This window comes from Monodelphis domestica, chromosome 6, assembly GCF_027887165.1.
Source record: "Monodelphis domestica isolate mMonDom1 chromosome 6, mMonDom1.pri, whole genome shotgun sequence".
Classification (NCBI taxonomy): Eukaryota; Metazoa; Chordata; class Mammalia; order Didelphimorphia; family Didelphidae; genus Monodelphis; species Monodelphis domestica.
In genome coordinates, this window is record NC_077232.1 from 185,827,075 (window position 1) to 185,850,830 (window position 23,756).

The window sequence follows — 23,756 nt, forward strand, 5'->3', positions numbered from 1 at the left end:
TGAACTCAGGTCTTCCTGACTCCAAGTCCAGTGTTCCATCTATTGTACCCCCTATGGCTTCCTATTTTATCAGTTTCTATCCATGTCCCTCTTCCTGATCTTTGAAGTCAAGTAATGATAATGGTTATCTTCTTCATTCAGAAATACTGATACAGGACACATAGATACAATGAAAGCAACTGGAGTACAAGTTATTTCAGAATCATTTTTAAAAGATGAGAAAAATCCCAAGTTTTGACATAGTCCTAGACAGATTTCTTAAAATTGCATACCTTGAAGAACGGTGTTCTGGTTTATTTCTTTCACTGCAATCTGCAAAGAAAGAAGATATTGATATGTCAAAATTCTTCTATAGCAATAGAGGAAAACTAGAATTTTTCAAATACTGTCTCTTCCTTCAATTCAGTTCATACTTTTTAAGTGCCTACTATGTGTGAGACATTTTCCTGGTACTGGAACAAAAGAAAATAACAACAACAAAATAGTTGAAGGTTGGATTTGACCAGGAGAATTAAATATATACATAGTTAAATAAATGCAAAGTAATTTGTGGGAAGATATAGCACTAACAATTGGGGTGATTCTGGAAGGGATCTTGAAGGAGAGGACACTAGCTGAATTGAACCTTGAAAGAAGATAAGGATTTCTGAGACATAGAGATGAAAATGGAGAATACTTCCAGCAGAGATAGGGGAAGGATAACTCAGAACAATCAATAAACAGTTACTTATTATTAAGCTCCTACTATGTGTCAGGTACTATACTAGGTCTGGTGGATACAAATACAAAGAATGAAACACTCTTTTCTCTAAAGGAGTTGCCATTAAGAAGCTAAAGATGGGATAGAGTCTGGGGAATACTAGTAAATAATCCAATTTGGCTAAAATTTAGAATGTGTAGAGGGAATCGATGCCAAGTAAATCTAAAAAGGAAGACTAGAACTAGACTGTGAAATATCTTGAATGACAGTCTTACTTCCCTCCTTTCCATGGAAGGTGGGGAACTATGTGTACAGAATGTTATATAAACTGTCAGATGAAGTTTCTGCCTAGGTTAGTTTTGCTTATCTGGTTTTTCTTTTCTTTTTAAGCCCTTTCCTTTTGTCTTAGAACCAATACTAAGTATTAGTTTAAAGGCAGAAGGGCTAAAAGGACTAGGCAATTGGGGCTAAATGACTTGCCCAGGATCTCATAGCTAGGTAGTATCTGAAACCACGTTTGTTCAAATAAAAAGGCATGAATAAAATATTCATTTTTGAGAAAAGCAAAGCTAAAAATCTATTTTATCCTCGAAAAAGTAGGGAGCTACTGAAAATGTTTGAGCAGAGGAGTAGCATGGTTCAGCTTGTGCCTCTTTTGGTAGCTGTATAGAACCATTAAGTTTCTCAAGGGGCAATTCAAAATAAATGCCGTATTCTGCCCTTTAGAAGAATCATTATCTGAGTTGAGAGGGTTTATCTAGCTGAAGAGATGATGGTATGATGACATAGCTCATAAAATTTATTACATATTAAAAATCATCTGCTCAGAAAAAAAGCAGAGTTCACTGGGTTTATTTATTTATTTTCAACTTTAGCTGTTTTCACTCCCTTGCCAAAACCATAAAAGACTTTAGCAAAGGGGGTGGGGGGTGGGGGTGGGAAGGAAAGTGAGGAAACCAGAAAACCACAGATTACTCAGGCCCAAAAAATCATTCCATGAATCATGGCTGGCAGAAGTCTCCAAAAGCACTGGGGGGAAGGAGGAGAGAATGTAGCAGTCTGCTAAAGTTACATCTGCAAATGCAAAAAGTCTGGCATAGTTCCTTCTTTAACTCCTCATCTCCCAGAAATTTTCAGGCTTGAATTTGAATGCTAACCCCAGATAGACAAAGGGTGCCTGCTTAACATTTCTGAGGGGGGAAACAGCAGGATTTAAGAGTCCAAAGACCAGAGCTCAAATTCTTCTGGCTACATAATATTCACACTTAAAGTGTCAAATCACTTAACTTCATTAATCCTCAATTTTCATACATCTAAAACAAAAGAACCAGACGAAATAGCTTTTAAAATTCTCTCTACCAATAAATCAGATGATCCTAAACAATCAAGAAAAAGAATGAACAATTCTTTATGCCTATAAATCAGATGATCCTAAACGATAACGAAAAAGAATGAACTAGATTATACCTATAAGTCAGATGAGCCTAAATAATCAAGAAAATTTAACTAGATTTTTTATACCTATAAATCAAATAAGCCTCAACAATCAAGAAAAAAGAATGAACTAAAATATTCATTATATGCCATTAAGTTGCTCAAAGAAACTTTATATATAAAATCCACAAGCTATTTTTTTGTTCTTACTTAAAAAACAAGATAATATCTATAGGGAATTAGTAGGTGGCCCAGTGGAGAGAGAGTCAAGCCTGGAGCTGGGAGGTCCTGGGTTCAATTCCAACCTCAGATACTTCCCAGCTGTGTGACCCTGGTCAAGTTACTTGACCCCCATTGCCTAACCCTAACTGCTCTTCTGCTAGAGAACCAATACTTAGTACAGATTCTGAGACAGGATCGGGGTTAAAAAAAAAAAAAAGATACTATCTGGAAAAGAAAAAAAAAGAACCCCCACCTCTTTAAATAGAAATATATATACATATATATATATACATACATATATTTATATAAGAAATATAAATATAAAAAGAACTTCCCCACCTCTCTTGAAATATATCAAGTACAGAAAGCCATTCTAAGTGCCCGTGTTCCGTGTTCCTATAGTACAGCCTGGATTTCATGGCAATAAAAGAGCTGTCCTGGCAGCCTTTCCTCTCATTTTTGCCTTTTGGGGACACCAAGATAAGGCTGGAAGCATGTAATTCAGAGAAAGGAGGCGAGTTTATTCAGTTCACTTCAGGGTGATGATGCCAGTCCTCAACCCTTACAGCCGGACTCCTAGCTTCAATATTTCTTTCCCGGCAAATCATGCGCGTGAACGCGAATCTTCAAGAAAGATCTCTCCAGACAACTTGTTTCAGTGTATTTCCATACCCTAATAAGCTCGAGGGAAAAATGGGGCCACTTCCAATTTGCCGGCTATTTGCATTTAATCTGATATTCCTTCAGCTCTTTCAAATGCTAAATCAGGTTTCACTTCTCCTTTCAAGAAACAAAACCTGCTTCCCCTCCCTCCCCTCCATCCATCCATCCAGCTGGTACCTCAGTCACTCGGGAACAGCTAGTCCTTCCCAACTTTGATCCCCGTCCCATCTTCCTAGCAGGGCTCCCGCTGCCACCGACGCTTCTATTTATTCCCAGAGCCAGCCCTTCTTCTCATCCACCCTTTGCTTGTCCCCAGGAAACCGCTCTTACCCGTGGCTGCTAATAAGGACCTGAAAGAAACTTCTACTCAGCTGGGAGGGAAGATGCTGGCTGCTAGACTCTCCTGCCGGGGCAGGATCTTCTCGGTGCTACCCAGAGACCAAGAAGGCTCGAGTGAGAGGGGGAGAAACCGAGTCACACAATCCATGTAAACAACAGACAGCATCAGAGAGCTTCCCTCCAGGGCTCACTTCTGATTGGCAGATGAGCTATGACCAGGCTGCACAACTGGAATGCTGTCATTCGGGAAGTTCATGTAATGGAGTTCACTTTTCCTTTTCATTCTCTCTGGCGAAACAGGATCTCTGGACTTTCTGTGGCTTTCCACTCCCAAAACACACAGGGGCTTTACCCTTGTGCTGAGCTATTTGTTTGGTTTTTTAATCTAGGAGGTTGATCTTGTAAAAAACAAATATCACATTTTCTCTAAAGTCTATTAATCTGGACTCACATACATATATACATATATGTATACACATATATGTCCATGCACAAACTCTGCATGTAAAATACTCAGAGCTCATGTAAGTTTCATCAGTTTGGGTCTAAAGCCTGGCTGATTATGTTGGAGGGTATGTATACTCCACCCCTGGCCATTGAAAGCAAAATTGAAATGAATGTTTTGGCTTCATCTTGCTAAAAATTAATAGACTTCTCTTTCCCTTTTGCCTTTATACTAAGTGATCATGGAAAGTCCTGTTTGAGAACAACATCCTTTTCTTTTTCTTTCATTTTTTCCTCCCTTTCCCACTGCGAAAAGCAGTGATGAATCTTGATGCCAAGAAGTGCTGGGTGCTGTGTGAAAACTCCATTTCTGTTAAAACACGGAGTCGCCATGATTAAGCCCAGAAGCTAAGAGAGAACAAGACAGAGCATGGAACGGCAGATTTGGAGTCCTAATTTCTTGACATCAAGGACAGAAGAAAAAAATCTGGACCCAAACACCCAAAAGCAGTATAAGAAATGATTATGAGGAAATGCAGTGACTTCTATTTGGCTCTATTATTCTAATCCTACAGAGAGAAGCAATGTGGCATGGTGGATAGTCCAAAAAACCTGAGTTCAAATCCTATTGCTGACATTCCATAGATGTGTGACCACTTAATCTCTCTAAGACTCAGTTTCCTCATCTGTAAATAGGAATAATAATATCTGTGGTACTTATTTCTCAGGGTTGTTGAGAGGTTCAGATGACATAATGTATGAAAAGCACTTTGCAGATTTTAAGTCTTTCCCCATTCAGTCCATCATTCATCCATTCAGTTTGGCACAAGGATCTTCAAGCACATATCTAACCAGGACTCCCCACTATTCAATGAACTCCAATAACTGACTTCCTATCATCTCCAGGATCAAATATACAACCCTCAGAGGCATTCCTATCCCCCTCATAACCTGCTTTCCCCACCCACCCCATCTCTCCAGCCTCCTGACACCTTACTCTTCTCCATATACTGTGTTTCTGTGACGTGGCTTCCTTATTGTTCCTGGCACAAGATACTTCACCTCTTGACTGCATTTTCAATGGCTATTCCATACCTGAAATTCTCTGCCACTTCATCTCTGACCTGGCCTCCCTGGCTTCCTTCAAGTCTCAGCTTAAATTTCACCTTCTATAGGTTTTTCCTGATAATCCTTCATATATATATAGCACTTGCCATTATTGACCACTTTCTTTCTCCTAAATATGATCTCTTAAAGACTTGTACAAGAATATTCTTAGCTGCACTCTTTGTGGTGGCAAAAAATTGGAAAATGAGGGGATGCCCCTCAATTGGGGAATAGCTATGTTGGTGATGGAATACTATTGTGCTAAAAGGAATAATAAACTGGAGGAATTCCATGGAGACTGGAGCAACCTCCAGGAAGTGATGCAGAGTGAAAGGAGAAGAACCAGGAGAACATTGTACACAGAGACTGATACACTGTGGTACAATCAAACATAATGGAATTCTCCATTAGTGTCAATACAATGTCCCTGAACAATCTTCAGGGATCTAAAAAACACTATCCACAAGCAGAGGATAAACTGTGGGAGTAAAAACACCGATGAAAAGCAACTGCTTGACTATAGGGGTTGAGGGGATATGACTGAGGAGAGACTCTAAATGAATACTCTAATGCAAATACCAACAACATGGAAATGGGTTCGAATTAAGGACACATGTGATACCCAGTGGAATCCTACATCTGCTATGGGAGAGGTGGTGGTGGTGGGGGAGGAAAAGAAAATGATTTTTGTTTCCAATGAATAATATTTGGAAATGACCAAATAAAATAATGTTTAAAAAAATAAATATGATCTCTTCCCCTGGCTTCCCTGAAATTGTTCTTTCCTGGTTCTCCTATGATCTTTCTAGTTGCTCCTTGGGGTCTCCTTAACTGATTTCTCATTCTCTTTCCACATCTCAAGTGGGGATATTTACTAAAGGTATGTTTTTGACCTTCCTCTCTACCTTGGCAACTTCATGTGATCCCATAGATTCAATGATAAGAAAAGCCTATGAAGATGGCTCCCAAATCTATATCTCCAATCCCAATCTCTCCCAGAACTCTGGTCTAGGACTTCTGTCTCCTGGATATCTCCACCTTGATATCCTCCTAGAATCTCCAACTCAACATGGATTCTTTAATTTTGGGAAGCAGTATGGCACTAGAAGTGGAAAGAACACTGGATTTGGAATCACAAGATTTCTTTATCATGTCCCCAGGCTTGGGTACCTTCCCCTCCCTGATACTTTCAGTTTTCTTTTGTGCATTGACTTCTTTCCTTAAATGATAAGTTCCTTGAAGGCAGGTACTGTCTTTTTCCTACTTTTATTTCTGGCACTTCTCCTGGGACATAGAAGCTTTTAATAAAAATTTGGGCATCTTGGTGGCACAATGGATAGAGCACTGGGCCAGGAAAATCTGAGTTCAAAGCTGACCTCAGATACTAGTTGCCCTGGGCCAATCACTTAATCCTGTTTGCTTCAGTTTTCTCATCTGTCAGTCCAGGAGAAGGAAATGACAAATCACTTTCATATCTGCCAAGAAAATCCCAAATGGGAGTCACAAAGTCAGACATTACTGAAACAACTCAACAACAATAACAACAACAACAACAGAGTTTACTGATTGACTAAGCTTGCATCCATTTTTTCCTTTTAATTCTTACTTCAACTTATATGGGCAAAACACTGAATTTGGAATCCAAGATTCAGCTGGAAAGGACCTTGGAAGTTGTCTAGTCACTGGCTCATTAAGTAGCCTAACCCCTCATTTTTAGACAGATAAGGAAACTGAGGTGGTGAAAGCCTAAATGATTTGCCCAATATTGAAATCTCTTGTGTGTCACTTCTACCTAGATGCCCTCTTAGTTAAATAACATCTCTGGGCTTCAGTTATCTCATTTATAAAATGAAGGAATTTCAACTAGATAATTTGTAAGATCCTTACCAGCTCTAAAACTATGATCCTATGAACCTCTCTTCTAGATTACTGGAGTTTACATTGATTTACACTTTAATCCATTTCCCATCATACTGAGAGTTAAATGTAATATAAATGTCATTTAAATCTTTGAAACAAGATAAGGAAAGTAAATCAAAGAATAAAATCTTCTGAATTCATTGAGACATTTAGAGTTGGGATGCTTTGATGACCCTGAAAGGTAGATAACAAACCTTGAGCTTAATAAAATTGCTTGTATTTTGTTTGTTTAGGCTTTAAGATGGATTTAACAACTCTAATGATCCTGACTGACTCTAAAGAGAACTCTGAACCTATGGAGTACCAATGTAGATTTCAGGAAACTAAAATAGCAATGAATATAAAATACTCTTCATAATATAACAGAATCTGGTAAAAGGTGTGTCTATCAGTTCTCAATCAAGAAATTTAGTCATTATTATGCTATAAGGAATGATGAACTGCTTGATTTCTATATGAACTGGAAAGACCTCCATGAACTGATGCAGAGTGAAATGAGCAGAACCAGGAGAACATTGTACACAGAAAGTGAAATATTGTGGGACAATCAAATGTAATAGACTATGCTACTAATAGCAATGCAATGATCATGAAGAGTCCCATGGAACTTATGAAAGAGAATGCTATCCACATCTAGAGAAAAGAACTATGAAAGTAGAAAAGAAAAAGAAAAAATATTATTTATCATTCGGGTTATATGCGTATATGATTTGGGGTTGTAGTGTTTAAAAGATTACTCTATTACAAATATGAATAATACAGAAATAGGTTTTGATTAATAAGACATATATAAACTAATAGAATTGCTTGTCAGCTCCAGGAGTGGGGAGGGAGGAGGGGAGAGAGAGAACATGAATCATATTATCATGGAAAAATATTCTAAAAAAAAGTAATTTAGTTATTGAAGTAGCAAAACTAGAATATAAGTTCTCAGAGAGATGGGACTATTTCATATTAGTCTTTGTATCTCTAACATCTACCATTTTTGACTTATAGAAAAACTACATTTAATAAATGTATGAGTAACTGGGTAAAATTCTTAGGTTGATGATATAACCATTCTGGTCTATTCTCATGATTATCTACCTTCCCTCCCTTTGAGAAATACTTCAAATAATAGGAAAATTATGTCACTCAAAGTAGCTTTTCCATTTTTGCACAATTCTAATTCTTAGGAAATCTGCCTGATAGTGAGGAAATATCTTCTTCCTGATAATTTCCATCCATTTGCTCTTGTTCTTTTCTCCAAAGTCAAGCAAAATTACTTTACAATAGCTAATACATGAAATCCTAAGTGACATGCAATGGGATCATTGCTCTGAGTGTCACATGCCTGAAAAGACTATCCCTAAAAAATTCCATGTATCTGTGTCAGAAAGTAAATCATAATATCTAAGGAGATAAGTAGGAAGATAGTAAGTATTGTTCTTTCACTGGAGTCTGGATGATCATTTGAGGAAATATTGTAGAGGGAATTCCAGTTCAGATACAGGTTGGACCAGGTGACCTCTAAGGTCCTCTTCAATTCTATATATCTGTGAATCATTAAATATTTTGAGATTGCCATCATGCCCTTTATGTCACCCCACCCCTTGAAGTTCAGATAGTCAACCCCTTTATTATATATTTGAGGAAACAGGTTCAGAGAGCTAGACTTGTTCACAGTAACGCAACTAATGAGGATAGATACTTATTGGAAAATAGGTAATCATGAGAATATAGCAGAATGGTTTGATATTTTCAGGGAGGGGTTAGATTACCTAACCACTATCATCCATTCTAACTCCAAGAATTTTTGTCAATTATATGTACATTTTGAAGAAAACTCTTACCATCTGTCTTGGAATCAATACTGTGTAATGATTTCAAGGCAGAAGAGTGGGGAAGTGTAGGACAACTTGCCCAGGGTAGGAAGTGTCTGAGGCTATATTTGAACCGAGGACCTCCTGTTTCTGGACCTGGCTCTCAATCCACCAAGCCACCCGGCTGCCCCTACACATATACTTTAAAATTTTTATTTATTTATTTTTATTTTTAAACCTTTACCTTCCATCTTAGAATCAATAGTGTGTATTGGTTCCAAGGCAGAGGAGCAGTAAGGACTAAGCAATGGGGGTTAAGTGACTTGTCCAGGGTCATACAGCCAGGAAGAGTCTGAGGTTGGATTTGAATTCAGGACCTCCTATTTCTAGGCCTGGCTCTCAATCTACTGAGTCACCTAGCTATCCCTACACATACACTTTAAAATCAGAATTTAGACTCCTAAATCTACTGACTCCAAATATAATGTTCTTTCTACTGTCCCATGTCATCCTATGGTTGGACTCCAAATTATTAATATCCATATATGTAGTGAAATGTGTGGAGAGCTATCATACCCCAGCTGTCTGACAGAGTCACAGTTTGGGAAATGGAAGGCTGCAGAGCAGTCTTCAGAAAAGATGAGGCACCCACTGAAACCCCCTCTGTGTGACTTCTCCCTCTAACTTCCCTTACTAATGGAATTGTCCTCTTCCCAGCACAGGAGAAATAATATAAGAGCAAACACTTACAGGATTAACACACATATGTCCCACTTTAATCCCCCCAGATTATTACCCTAAAAAGAGTACGTTCACAGAATTAAAACTTAAAGATCATTACCCATTACTCCTCCCTCTTCCTTCTTAGCAGATGTACACTTAGATGCCCCATACCTATTATTAGCCAAACACACAAGCATCCCAATCAATCACTCCTCTGAAACATAAGTTACTGACACACTTTGCTGGTTCATCATGTTTACGATAACCAGGCAACATTGCCAAGGTGCCTTAATGAAACACAAGAAAAATGTTAATTGGAAATTGAGGAAAATTCCAATTCTGGTCTGCTTTAAATTACCCTCTAACCCCGTACCTAGCTACAAAATGTTTTGTTACCTATCTCCTAAGTAATTATGATTGATTGTGAAAGCTGATCAAAAGCAACAATGATTCTCCTAGCTGGTCATCCCAAAAGTCAGGAGGAACTAACCTACAGATCACCCTATCCATGTCATTCATCTCTATCATGAATATTTCTGTTGTGGCAACATGGTAAATGATCACAGAATGTTGATTAAGTGATTTGTTAATGTGTGACACATCCAATTATCTGTAGAAGATCATGTATGTTGAAAAATGATTGTGTGCCAGAAAAGCATGTACTCACTGAAGCTATAAAATAAATGCAAACTCCATGCAATGGCAGAACAGCTGTGTGACCCCTAAGCACAGTTCTGAGCACTCAGCTGTCTCTCACCTCTTCATTATTTGCCTGACCGCTCCACCTAGTCAGAAGGACCCCCAACTTTGGGAGACCACAGACTCGGCTCTCAAAAGAGATGCATTGTAGGGAATAGAAAGTGAGCTGGTCTCACAAAGAGAAAATGCTGGGATAAAGTTCAGTATTGACACCTACTGGCTATGTGATCCTGAGAATATTTTAATCTCTCAATGGCCTTGACAGCTCTCTAACACCACAGCAGTTACCATGGTACTGGTAGAAAGAGTTCTTTATAAAGAATTTCCCCACTCCAATGACACATCAAAGATAACAATAAAATGATAATAGTATATCACATCATAGCATGCTAATATATTATAGCATATTATGATGTAGTAAATTAATGTAATAATGAAATAGTAGTATTCTATATTAACATGTAATAGTATTTAAAAATTAAATATAAATATATACATTTTTTAAAATAGAAAATTAAAAAAATAGTTTTCATTGATATCTTGAATTCTGGACAATGTAATAACATTATTAATAGAAGATTACTTAATTTTTTTTGACTGCCATACTTTGCACTAATGATTTGCTCTCTGTTAAATCTTGAAATCTTTTTTATATAAGCAATTTTCTAGCTGCATCTCCTTTATCTTGTGCTCCCATAGCTAATTTTAAAAAATCTAAGTTTAATACTCTATGCTTAATCCAAATTTATTTCATCTTACTAGAGCCAAACCATAATTCAAGCCTATCAAGTATCAATTCTCACAATATCAAAGATATGAGGGCAGAAACCAGTCCAGGTTATGAAGTCATGGGACCATATAGCAATGCAACGAAGGGGTGGAGCATCCATCTCCCAGAAGCCAGATTCCAGCAAACAGTTGTTGCCAGCACTACTTGTAGCTTCCATCCAGATACCCAGCAGATAGTTTTGGCTGGAAATTGCTGCTCTGGCCCTCAGCTTCCATCAGAGGCCCCTTGAATCTTGGCCATTCCTCAATTCTGGGCTCTTACCCAGCCTAGCCTTCTGGCTTACACTATCATTTGGATCTTGATTTGGAAACTATTGGTCCTTCCCCAGGGTGGAACATTCTCTGAGGTCTAATAAATCCACTAAAAGCTTTTTGAATCTTGATTTTATCCTACAACATTAAATTATTGACAAATTTTATAAACAAACCATCTAGTACCGCCATTCAAATCATTGACAAAAATGTCTGCACAGAATAGGGCTCTCCATCAGAGAATGTTGGTACAGCACTAGCAATCTCCTTCCAGGCAGACAGTGATCAACCCACTTTGGATCCAGTGATTCAACCTTTCCTAAATTTATCTAACAAAACATAGATCACAGTCCATCTCATCCATGAAGATACAGTAAGAGATTTTATAAAATGTTTTACTAAAATCTCAGCACATTATGACTAGAGAGGTAATGTGAAGAAGTCATGGACTTGGAGTGGAGTCAGAAAGTCCTGGGTTTGAATTTTGCCTCAGACACATTAAGTAGGAATACATAAGTAATTCATTTAAGCTCTCAGAAATTCAGTTTCTTTATCTGTAAAATGAGGATAATAATAGCACCTAGCTCACATGAGAGGGTCATATGAGATCTTTGTATTTAAAGTATTTTGAAAACCTTAACTATTATTATTATTATTATTATTATTACTATTATAGGGTAACTGTCAAAAGAGGAGATGAGATTAGTCTGGCATGACTTGTTCTTAATGAGCCCACACAGGCTAGAAGTAATTGCCCCTGTTTTCCCAATGTGTTTACAAGCTTCTTGTTTATTACCTATTATAGAATTGTCCCCAGAATCATAGGGAAACTCACCAACTGATAGTTTGCTCAATAATCACACGTACAAGTTTTTGCAGTCCTGTGGAATCTAATTCATCTGTACTACATAAAGCATGGACTCCAAGTTGAGTGCCATGTCTGGATCATGTAACAGAAAATGATCTCAGATCCTGGCTTGACAAATCAGGTTGTGGAAGCAAATAAAAGGGATTTTCTTGTATAGACACTGTCCATTTAGCTCAACAGTAAGGGCTGGACACACTGGTTTTAACATCTTTTTAAGATGCCCATTGGGTCTGATATGGTGGCTTAGGCTCTAATCCTGACTACTAGGGGATGCTGAGGCTGGTGATAACTGGAGGGCAAGAGTTCTGAGCTCCAGCAGGGCTAAAGATGATTTGATATCTGCAACAAGTTAAACAGCAATATGTTGAGCTCATGGGAACCAAAAGCCACCAGGCTGCCCAAAAGAGATGAGAATCCTCTCAGGCTGGATAAATGGAACAAGCTAAGAATTCTGTGCCAATCAGTATTGGGTAAGCCAAGAGTGACTGCTGCAATTCTAACTAGGGCAAAGGAAAGAAGTCTAAAAACAAATATATGTATGCATGTATATTGAGAGAGAGAGAGGGAAAGGGAAAGGGAAAGGGAAAGGAAAAGGAAAAAGGAAAGGAAAGGAGGAAGGAAGGAAGGAAGGAAGGAAGGAAGGAAGGAAGGAAGGAAGGAAGGAAGGAAGGAAGGAAGGAAGGAAGGAAGGAAGGAAGGAAGGAAAGAAAGAAGGAAGGAAGGAAGGAAAAAAGAAATAAATAGACCTACTGTTAAACTACTCCAATATTTTTGGCCAACAAAATGCCATGGACAGCATGATCCACAGGAAGATCAAGAATTGGACATGGGGGCAGTTAGGTGGATTGAGAGTCAGGACTAGAGATAAGAAGTTCTGAATTCAAATCTGTCCTCAGAGACTTCCTAGTTATGTGACCCTGGGCAAGTCACTTAAGCCTTACCATTCCTTTGTCTTAGAACCAATATACTAGTTATTCTAAGATTTTAAGGGTTAAAGAAAAAAGAGTTAGATATGAAGACAGGATTTTCAAAAATCACAAAACACTGACAGTAATATTCTTGCCTTTAAAATTTTTTTTATTATTATCATGCAAAACATGTTTTCATATTGGTCACTGTTATAAGAGCACACATACAGAACCACAACCCAAAATAAAACCATTGATGAGAAAGATAGAATGCTTTTGATCCACATCTATCTGACTCCAACATTTTCTTTGGCGTTGCTCTTTTTCTTTTTCTTTTAAAGTTTCTAATGAACCCTTAAATTACATATCCTGGGGAAAGCTGAGTAGCTCAGTAGATTGAGAGCCAGGTGCCCCGAGTTCAAATTTGACCTCAAACACTTCCAAGCTGTGTGACCCTAGGCAAGTCTCTTGACCCCCATTGCCTAGCCCTTACCCCTCTTCTGCCTTAAAAGCAATGCACAGTATTGATTCTAAGACAGAAGGTAAGGGTTCAAAAAAAAACCTCAAACAAACAAATAAATAAATAAGTAGATTTAGTATCCTTCCTACCCTTTTCCCCCAATTATTTAAATTTACTTTGTATGTTCTTTTATATTTCCTTATTCATCCACATGTCATTCCATTCCATTGAGGGACAGGACAACACCTTGAAGGCAGTGACAGTTCTGCTTTTGTTTTCATATCCACAGAGCAGGCTTAAAGGTTTCATATTCCTCTGGATCACAGATTTGGAATGGGGAGATCTTAGAGGCTCTCTAGTGCAACTCCCTCATTTTACAGTAGTTGAACTGAGGTTGCTCAAGAAGGAAGCTAACCAAGATGCATCACCCAAGTTTCATCTGCCACAAAACTAGGAAAAATTTCATTTTTATCCTGGTTACTAACCTTTCAGGTGATAAATCTTTTTAATCTCTTTTAAGTAGATCCAGAGTTAGCAGAGCACATTGGGAACAGCCCTGGTCTTAAAGGCAGAATTTGGAGACTGACTTTTGTCACTGACAGCTGTGTAGGTTTAGTCAAGTCACTGAAATTTTCATGGACTCAGTTTCCTCAATTGTAAGATGAGATGGCTTAATGACATTTGATACTCTATATTCTAGCTGGAATTCTGTTTCCCTCTAGTTAACTTTCCTGTTTCTCTCTAGAATTACAAAAAGGAAATGGAAAGTGTCAAAGTTAAAACATTAGATCATTAAACAGTGTGCTGCCTATCATCCCACACCAGGTGGGCTTTTCTCTTCTCTAAGGAAGAAGTTTGCTCCTTCAATATTTTCCTATTTTCTGGCTTCTGGCTTGTGGTCTTCAATTGACCAAAAACAGATCTGCCAAAATACAATGAAGAGAATGCTGTAAAAATCATTTAAAAAGAGATTGTTTGTCAGGCTGATGAACCATGTACCTTTCTGGTCAAGCCTCTCTATAAATTAAAGAATTGTAAAGCTGACTCTTCGCAGGATTCAAACTGAAATTAAGAGCTAAAATCAGCAGGAAAGATCTAACTCCTTCATTAACAGAAAAAGAAACAGAAGTCCAGAGAAGTTAAGTGGCCAAGTAGGAGCAGGGATAGGACTTAAATTCACGTTTTTGAGTTCTAAGGCTCTCTATGTCCCTTTTAAGAGAGATGAGACTAATTCTGCCTAACCCCAAAGGAGAAAATTAAGAATCATAACAAATCATGTGTTATATTATGTTACATATTATATATAAAAAATAAAAATAAATGGTAACAACAAAAGGAATCATGGGAGGGTAGATTTCAGTTCAAAGCAAGGAAGAATGTTCTGAAAATTAGAGCTGTTCAAATATAAAAAGAGCCTCCTTGGAAGGCAGTGAGGTTCCTATCGATGGAGATAGTCAAGAAGAAACTGAATGAAAGTCTGTTAGGGATGTCCGGTCCAACTCTTGAGAATTATAGGTCAAAGGTCCCAGCTATAGAGGAGAAACTGAGGTAAGGAGAGATTAAATGACTTGTCTAAGGTCAACCGGCATAAGTTTGGTTTTCTAAATCTAATTCCAGTTTTGTTTCCACTGTCCCATAATAGCCCCCCTCCCCCCATCTAATGAGTTATAATTTCCTATTGAGCTTGGGCTAGAAGACTTCTGAGGCCAATAATTCCAATTCCATAATTTTACCAATGAGAAAACTGAGATTGGGAGTAGTTGTCCAAGGTCACAATGATAACGAGAATCAGAATCTGACTCTAGAGCCAATAATTTTCTTGATTCAAGTGCTAAAAACATTATGAAACATATATCTTCAAAGAGAATTTGGAATTATTCAAGTGCAGCTTTTTTTGTTAGTAAAAATAACCCATTTGTAGTGAGAAAACAGAGGAATTGAGCCTGAAACTTCAAGGTTTACAAATCATACCAAATGCATGGAATCCCATGAAACCATAGCCAGCTGTCCCAGCTCTTGAAGGATCACTCCCTTCTCCCAGTTTTCATCAACTCCATCATTTATGAGTCCCTTAGCATCTGTAGTCTTGTCTTGTTAATTATTTTTTGTAAATTTCCTTTATCTCCAACTAGATTGGCATCACCTTTACTGAAAGGACATTTCCCAGAACTCTTTATATCCCCACTTTAAATCTAGTCTAAACTCTTCTCAGTTAACAAAGGTCCATATTTTTACTCATCTTCTTTCAATGATGCTCTATGGCTGTGAATAAGAAAATACTACTGATCTCTGCAGAGTTCCTTGTAGGTTACTCAAAGGGCAATAAAAAACCTGATGATCAGTGAGTTGGCTACAACTCATTACCAAGCAGAAATTACAAAGAACATTACTAGAAAGTATTGACAAGGAATCTAGAGACCCCCAAACTTGAAGCCTAGTGAGATCTGAGGACCCCGAGTTTAGTTAGCTTGAAGGTGAAGACCTCAAGTTTGAACTCAGTCACATGAGTTTCCCCTGAGGGAAAAAGCCCAACTTCAAAGTCTCAGACTAACCAGACCCAAAAGTAGTTTAGGTGGGGAGGGCTAATCCCATCAGATGTTAAATATCTCTTTTTGTCCCAATAGTTTCTCTCCTTAGGCCAAAGTCCTTTACTGAGGTAGTCCAGTCTTTGGCTGGATCTTTTCCATTTATATCCATTGTAAAGCATCAGTCTCTCACCCCTAATTTTTCTTAGTTACCTTTGTAAAGTCAATCAACTATCATCTTCTCTCATCCTCAGTCCCCAGTTCTCCTAAAAAGGTATTTAAGCTTCTCAACTTTAATGGCTCTTTGGAGTTTTCATCTAAGTGGTGAGACTCCCAGGGGTCTGTGACCTGAGCAGCCAGAGTCTGGGTCTCTGTGAGGTTTTGTGGCTAAGAGCTCAGTGAGGAGGCGTAATAATGCACACACTCCTCTTCCCCTAATTAAAAAGTGGTTTTTCTAACTATTTAATAGTCCTGTGTTTTTTTTTTCCCAGTTTAACAAAAAGCAAATGTCTGTAAAAGACAAGAAACTGGTCTTGTAGTAAGAGGAAACAATGGTGCCCATATGCTCCAATAGTGTTCAATAAACATCAAGAAATTGAGAAGGACCCCAGTATAGGAGATGCTTAATAATTGCTTGTTGAATGAATGAATGACTCTTTAAAACCTAAGCTGAGTATGGAATAGACTTAGAAAACAGATCATTAGAATAGTGAGAAAATTCTGCCTTGGCAGAATGGTAAGGAAGAACAGTTGGAAGTAAGAACTGAGATCCTACCACTGAGCAAGAACTAGAGAAAGCTCCATGAAATTCTGGGAATTTGTTGGGATTTGAATTAAACCTTAAAGGCCCAGGTTTAATGCTCCAAATTATCTTGTTTCCAATTTCTTTACTTCAACATCAGGACTCATCCAATTTCTGCCTCAGTCATCCTACTCTTGTTCACAACTCTCAACTCATAAAATACCACTCCTATCTCTGGAGTCCTTATTCCTTTGGTCAAGACCTTAAACCAATGCTCCTTGGGACTTTTCCTTTTGTAAAGAGGGAGTTGAGGGTGGGACATGGAAAAAGAAGACTGTCTTGATCCAAAGATTCACCCTCACCAAGCTACTAAGGATACTCCAAATTCCCATATTCATGTGATACTTTATTAAGGGAGTTAGAAATTTTAGCTGGGTTAAAGCATGATGATTCTTGGGAAGAAAAACACATCACTTACTTGGCTAACATATGAGTTAGAATTAGGTTATTGGATTAATTCATTACCACCACCTATGCCAAATAGAAAAGACTGGAATATGAAAGAAGGGTAATGAGATAGGATTAATGAATTTGTATGGGGAAAGGGTGGCTGAAAGAATGAGTAGATCAGGGTTAGAGGAATGGACAATGTAGGTAAAGAGGAGCTCGGAAAAAAAGCTCTTCCTCTTCACTAAAGAAATTTTCACAATTATGTCCAGGGTTAGAGGCATTCAGGCTAAAATGGTGACTTTGGGTCCCTATTACCTCCAACTTCGACAGACATCCATTGCTTTTTCCACTAATTTTTTTTAAATGAAGAAATAGAGCATACAGAAATTTAAATGAATACTAATCACCATTGTCAAAGCTTTGAATTAATTCTACTTTCTTGGAAAAAACATAGAATTAAAAATAAAGGTTACAAAATGTTGGTACATACTGATATGACAGCTCCACTCAATTTATACTCTATAGAATAAAGCAGCTAGGTTGGGGGAAAGGAAGGCCATCTATAAAAAAATTAAGAGCTTCAATAAGATGAAAATGATAAATTAATGATAAAACTACTGTCCATAATGGGTTAGCAAATCAGTTTTTCAGGTACTTTCACACATTTCATCTTGTTTCATCCTTACCACTACCTTGAGGTAGATGAGATCAGCAAGGGCATGAAGCAGGACCATGTGTAGATGGGTCATAATTATTTTCATTTTTAGATAAGGCAAGTTTCTTAATGATATTTCAAAATCCCAACACTAAAATAACAGGTATATTTCTGATTCTTTAGCAAGGTATACACTGTTGTTGCTGGGTGGTTTTTATTTGTTGGTTTTATTTTTAGCCTATAAACCATTTTAAATGACAACACAGGGAAGAATCATAGTTGAGATGTCACCAATGGGAATATGTACCCCAGTACTAGAAAAAAGGTCCCATTTATATTAAAATGTTCAGAGCAATGCTACTTATATCAGAAGAAAACTGGAGACAAATCGTATGCTTGATGATTAAGGAACAATCAAGTCAACAAATATTTATTAACTGCTTATTCTAATGGAAGAAGACACAAAATGGGGCTAGAAAAGTAAACCCCAATTCTAGTCCTGTCCCCTGAGAATTCATCCATAGGGAAGTGTCAGACTTAGCCATTTCAGACTGAATAACAGACCTTAAGGTACTTAATGGTCCTAGTTGGGTGGAACTAGTAGACCTAAATAAAATGTTAAGTACCTTTTTGTCCTTGTAGTTTTTCTCCCATTGTATAAAAGCCCTTTCCCTGATACCCCTGCCTCTTTACCCAAGACTGTATACAGTGAGTTTAGTTTGAACTTCTCATTTCTGTATAACTGAAAATCTGTTACCCTAAAAAAGAACTACATTTCCCAGGAGCCCACTGACTTGCTGTCATTACATACTTCCTGTAGATAGGGGATATTAGGTGGGGACATGGAAGGTCCCACCTCTTTACTTCCTGTCCTGAGCTTGGTGGTGGTAAGGCAAGTGTTTGAACTGGCTGATCAGCCATGGGCACGTGGTCTTTATTTTGTATCTTCTTTATTCCTTGATTTCTAATGATCATTAATAAATCTCTTAAAATATAATATTTTTATTAGAGATTTAATTTTTACATTTCCTTGTAGTCACGGTAATATCAATCAAGCATACTTCCCTGTCCTTTAGTTCCCCCAATGACATACAAGTTCCTCAAATTCTATTGTTCTTTAGAGAATCATCTAGTGGGGTGATCGCCTCAGAGATACTGTTATACTGTTCCCAGAGTACCGGAGCCTTTGGTTCTGTGTAGTTTTTAGGCATTTGACTCTGTGTGGTGGCCGAAATAGTAAACACTACCTCTTTCCTGATTAAAGACTTAGTTTTTCTGACTTGTAGATCTGTTTCACCCCCCCCCCCCCCCCCCCCCCCGGTTAACAGTGGATATGGGGACAAATATCCAAAGAAAGAAGGATATCTGGCCTGGACCCTTCCCTCAAAATGGAGGTTTGGGGACAAATTCAGCAATAGGAGAAGGGGATTTTAAGGGCTAAACAAGTTGTGGTATGTGGACGCAAAAATGCACAAAGAAAACCTGCCATTTTATATATTATATTTTTATGTCAAGTCCATATTATGTGTTGCTTGAGATTAGAACCCAGGTCTTAAAGTCATTCCTCTCTAGGATCTTTCCCACATTTTCTGGATTTTGTCTAGTAAGACCCAGAAGTCTCTTTTCCCTGGAAGTTCATTCATGTAAAAATGGAGATTTGAACCCCAGACTTCAATCCCCAGAAGTCCTTGCTAGTTCCCAGATTGCCCTATAATCTCCCTGAGTCCTCATCTGAGTTTGAGAACACAATGGCTATTTAAACTGACTGTACCACCTACTCTCGCTCCCTGCTTCCGCTCCCAAGCACATGCTCAACATGTAGAGTAAGTGAAATTGAATGGGCCTTTCAGCCCTCTTAGGCACGTGCTTTCTTATTTTGTATTTTCTTTATTTCTTAATCTTTAATAAACCTCATAAAAATATAATACTTTTAGCAGAGAAACTAAATTTTTAATCATAGCATTCACTTGGTCTCTAGATTCCACACACTGGGAGAATTTCTATGCTTCTTTACTTTGATTGGTTGGTTCCTTGCAAAAATTCTATTTTAAGGCAAAAGGCTCATTAAGGGCTTAATAAAGGCTTGTTGACTTTCCCTTCCTTCTCCCCTTTTCCTGCAATCTAAATATTCTTACTTCTAAATTCAAAGACCCTGAAATTCCTAAGAAAACCAAAAAGGGCCTTCATTCCACAAAAACCAGGCCTAAACAAGGAGAAAGACAAACCATAAGGACCTACTACTATCTCAAAGTTGAATTAGCACCCAGAGCTGTTCTCTAAGACATTTTTCATACTCTCAAAGGAATATATGTTTTTTGAGTTAAGAGGCAGATCTCAAAGGAAGAAATACAAATCATTAATTATCCCTCTGAATATCAAGTACTTTAATAATCAGAGGCATGCAAATTAAAACCACTCCTAGAGAAGACTTAGGGGGACCCCCATAGCTATCTTCAAGTCTTTGAAGGGCTCTTTGTGAAAGAGGCTTTTGACTTGTAATGGTCCCAAGGAAAAGATAATGAAAGAAACCTCCCTCCTTTCAACAGAGTAACATGGGACAACTGGGGAAGAATATTGCATACATTATCAGATCATTTTACCAATGCTTTTGTTTCAACATTTTGTTAAAAGTGGGGAGAAAATCTATTCAGAATATAAAAACAAAAATAAAGCATTTAAAATTTTTAGAAGAAATAGGTCATCAATAAAAGCAAAACAGGATTTCTCTACTAGCAGCAACGGAATGACCCAGGACAAATCTGAAGGACTTATGAGACAGGCAGAACACTATCCACATCCAAAGAAAGAACCATGGGAGCAGAAACATGGAGAAGAAAAACATATGATTGATCACATGGTTTGATGGGGATATTATTGGGGACGTAGACTCAAATGATCACCCTCGTACAAATATCAATAATATGGAAATAGGTTTTGAACAATGATACATGTAAAACCCAGTGGAATTGCTCATTGGCTCCAGTAGGGGGGAGGAAGGAAGGGAGGGGAAAGAACATGAATCATGTAACCATGAAAAAATATCTTAAATTAATTAAATAAATAAATTTTTAGAAAATAAAAATAAAAATTTAAAAAGATAACTATTACCTTAAAAATAAATAAAAACAAAATAATTTAGACAGAAGATATGGAATACCTTTTTTAATAACTAAAGCTACACAAAAGTGGAATAGGTAGCCCCTGGAGACAATGGATTCATACCACCCCTCCTGGAAGTCTTCAAGCAAAAAGAGTCAGATCACTTGTGGAAGGAATTCTTTTTCAGGTGTAGGGGCTGGCTTAATGTCCACTGAGGTCACTTCCAACTCTTATAATTCTATATTCCTACTTTTCTCATTAATTTAAAGTTTCATGATTTCATCTGAGTCATGATTCTCCAATGCTGATCAGAGCCACCCCCCTCCCTTTTTTTTAAGCCTTCACCTTCCATCTTGGAATCAGTTCTTGGAATTGGTTCCAAGGCAGAAGAGCAGTAAGGACTAGGCAATGGAGGTTAAGTGATTTGCCCAGGGTCATACAGCCAGAAGTCTCCGAGGCCATATTTGAATCCTGGACCTCCTATCTCTTGGCTTGACTCTCAATCTACTGAGCCACCTACTTGTTCCCATTATAACTTTAACAATTGAATAGTTTTTGAGAGTTATTATGTCTTAAAAATGAGTCCCCTTTGGGCCAAACCAAGGGCAAGTCTCTGATCCTGGCTAAGCTGGTCCTTAGACAACAGACATACAGTACACTGCTAGGTCTGTACTCCAAAGTTGGATGGGATTTAACTACCACTGTACTCCATTGGCTCAACCTTTGAGCATCCAGGAGAACCCCTGTACAAGTGGGGTGAGATTATAGTGAAGCTGGTACTTCTTTGCAATTGTTTAACTGACAGTCACAGCTAAAAAAAATAATTGTCATGCCTCCAGAGGAAGATACCTGTTATTACATTGTTTGGGGAAATAATAGGAATAGCTACAATTTTTATAGCACTTTAGGGCTGCTCTGTTATCTCAGCTGATATTCATAACCAATCCATAAGATAAGTGTTATTATTTTCTCCATCTTAGAGACAAGGAGACAGGGTTAAAGCAGGGAAGGGTTAAATGACTTTCTCAGAAATGTGCAGGCGCCAGTTTGTCTGAGGCAGGATTTGAACTCATGAACTTCTAACTCAAAGAGTAGCACTCTATGTGTGCTAGCACCAAATGCAAACTGATGTCTTCTGTCAACGTGGAATCTGAGATCTCCAGTTTATTTAGTTGGGAGGTAGAAACCCCAGGTTTTGACCTTGTCACAGGAGAGTTTCCCCCTGAGGGAAGGTCCCGCTTCCCCAGACAATGGACATCCACTTCAAGTGGGAGATAAACCCAATCTGGGGTCAAGTGACTCTGTCTCCAGAAGCCTTTTCTCAGTATATCACATCCTCCTTCCGAGGATGGAACTCTGGACCTTCAGCTTGAGAGACTGAAGCGTTACCTACTGCGCCAAAGAGTCACTTTGACTTCGGATGGGGTTTATCTCCTACTTGAAGGGGATGTCTACTGTCCGGTAAAGTGGGACCTTCCCTCAGGGGGAAACTCTCCTGTGACAAGGTCAAAACCTGGGGTTTCTACCTCCCAACTAAATAAACTGGGGACTTCTAGATTCCACTTGACACTTCTTTGGGAAAATAATGAAACTATGATCCTTTACATCCTCAAAACTATGATTTCTGAAAAGAATATATGATATATGAGAGACACTGTGCTGAAGTCGGGGAACCTGGCTTCAAATTCAATTTCTGCTCTTTATTACATGGGGAATCCTGATCAAGTGTTTCTCAGTCATAAAATAAGGGGATCAAACAATATGACTGATCCTTCCAGCCCTAAATTCTATGGCAAAACACAAAGAGGTCCAAAAGTGAACAAACATACCATTCAAAAGACTATAAACTAATGATATTATGAAAAAGGGAGAGCAGGGGGAGGAGGGAGCAGAGAAGCAGCTACACAAGATTATTCAAAGCAGCTGAATTCATAATAGTAAAAAAATGACAATATCCCCCATGTCCAACGACTGAGGGAATGGCTGAATAGACTGTGATATGACAACATAATGGAATACTCTTGCACCATAAGAAATAATAACTATGAAGACTACACAGACACGGCAAAGACTTATGTGAAGCGATGCAGAAAGAAAGCAAAGTCAGAAAAATAATATGCCCTCTGACAACTAGGTTAAAATAATTATAATAATACCAGTGAGAAAACAAAAGCAAATACACAGAAGGAAAAAGAGCCCAGAAGGCAACCCAGAACCAAAGAAGCTATTTATTGTTGGTGCTACTCGGTTCAAGTCCTAACTTACTTTTTGATGGTAAATCATTTGAAGTTTGTGGATTTATGGAGCTATCATTCAACGCTGCTGATTTGAAACAAGAATAATAACGGACACTTGTACCATGTTTTAAAGTTTGTAAAATGCGTTTTCCCACATTATCCCGTCTGATCCTCACAATGATATCAAGCCTCAAAGTATCATTAATTTCATGTGGCAAATGAGGAAACTGGGATACAATGAGATGAAGTACCAGCACTGGAATTTTCTTGACTCCTCTCTATCCATTATGCCACACTGCCTTTAATTTTTTTTTTTAGATTGGTGTTGGTAGCTAATTTGAGAAAAACACATCACACCCCATCTCCACCAATTCACTTGTGCTATATACACCTTACAACAACAACAAAAAGAATTATTTCAGCAACTGAAGCATGAATTATTAGAGCAAACAGTTCAGGTGGAGGGATACACATACGTTTTGTTGCTGTTTAGTTCTTTTCAGTTGTGTCCTACTTTTGAAGACCCCATTTGGGGTTTTCTCAGCAAAGATACTGAATTGGTTTGCCATTTCCTTCTCTGGCTCACTATACAGATGATGAAACTGAGGCCAACAAGGTGAAGTAACTTGCACAGGGTCACACAGCTATTAAGTGTCTGAGGTCAGATCTTCCTAACTCTAGATAAGGCTCGCTATCTCCTGTGGTGCCCTATGTATAT

At 38.0% G+C, this 23,756-nt stretch overlaps 1 protein-coding gene across 10 annotated transcripts in view; it reads right to left on the minus strand.

Moving 5' to 3' along the window:
- Positions 1 to 23,756, minus strand: part of SH3D19 (SH3 domain containing 19) — a 240,069-nt gene that overhangs the window by 142,793 nt on the left and 73,520 nt on the right. For 8 of the 10 annotated variants that reach the window (XM_056803671.1, XM_056803672.1, XM_056803677.1 and 5 more), the window contains one exon: positions 273 to 312. In XM_056803671.1, coding sequence (XP_056659649.1) covers positions 273 to 312 — 40 coding nt within the window. Of the gene's footprint in view, positions 1 to 272; positions 313 to 3,349; positions 3,730 to 23,756 lie in introns of those variants that run through there. The other 2 variants (XM_056803675.1, XM_016423175.2) reach the window with 2 other exon arrangements.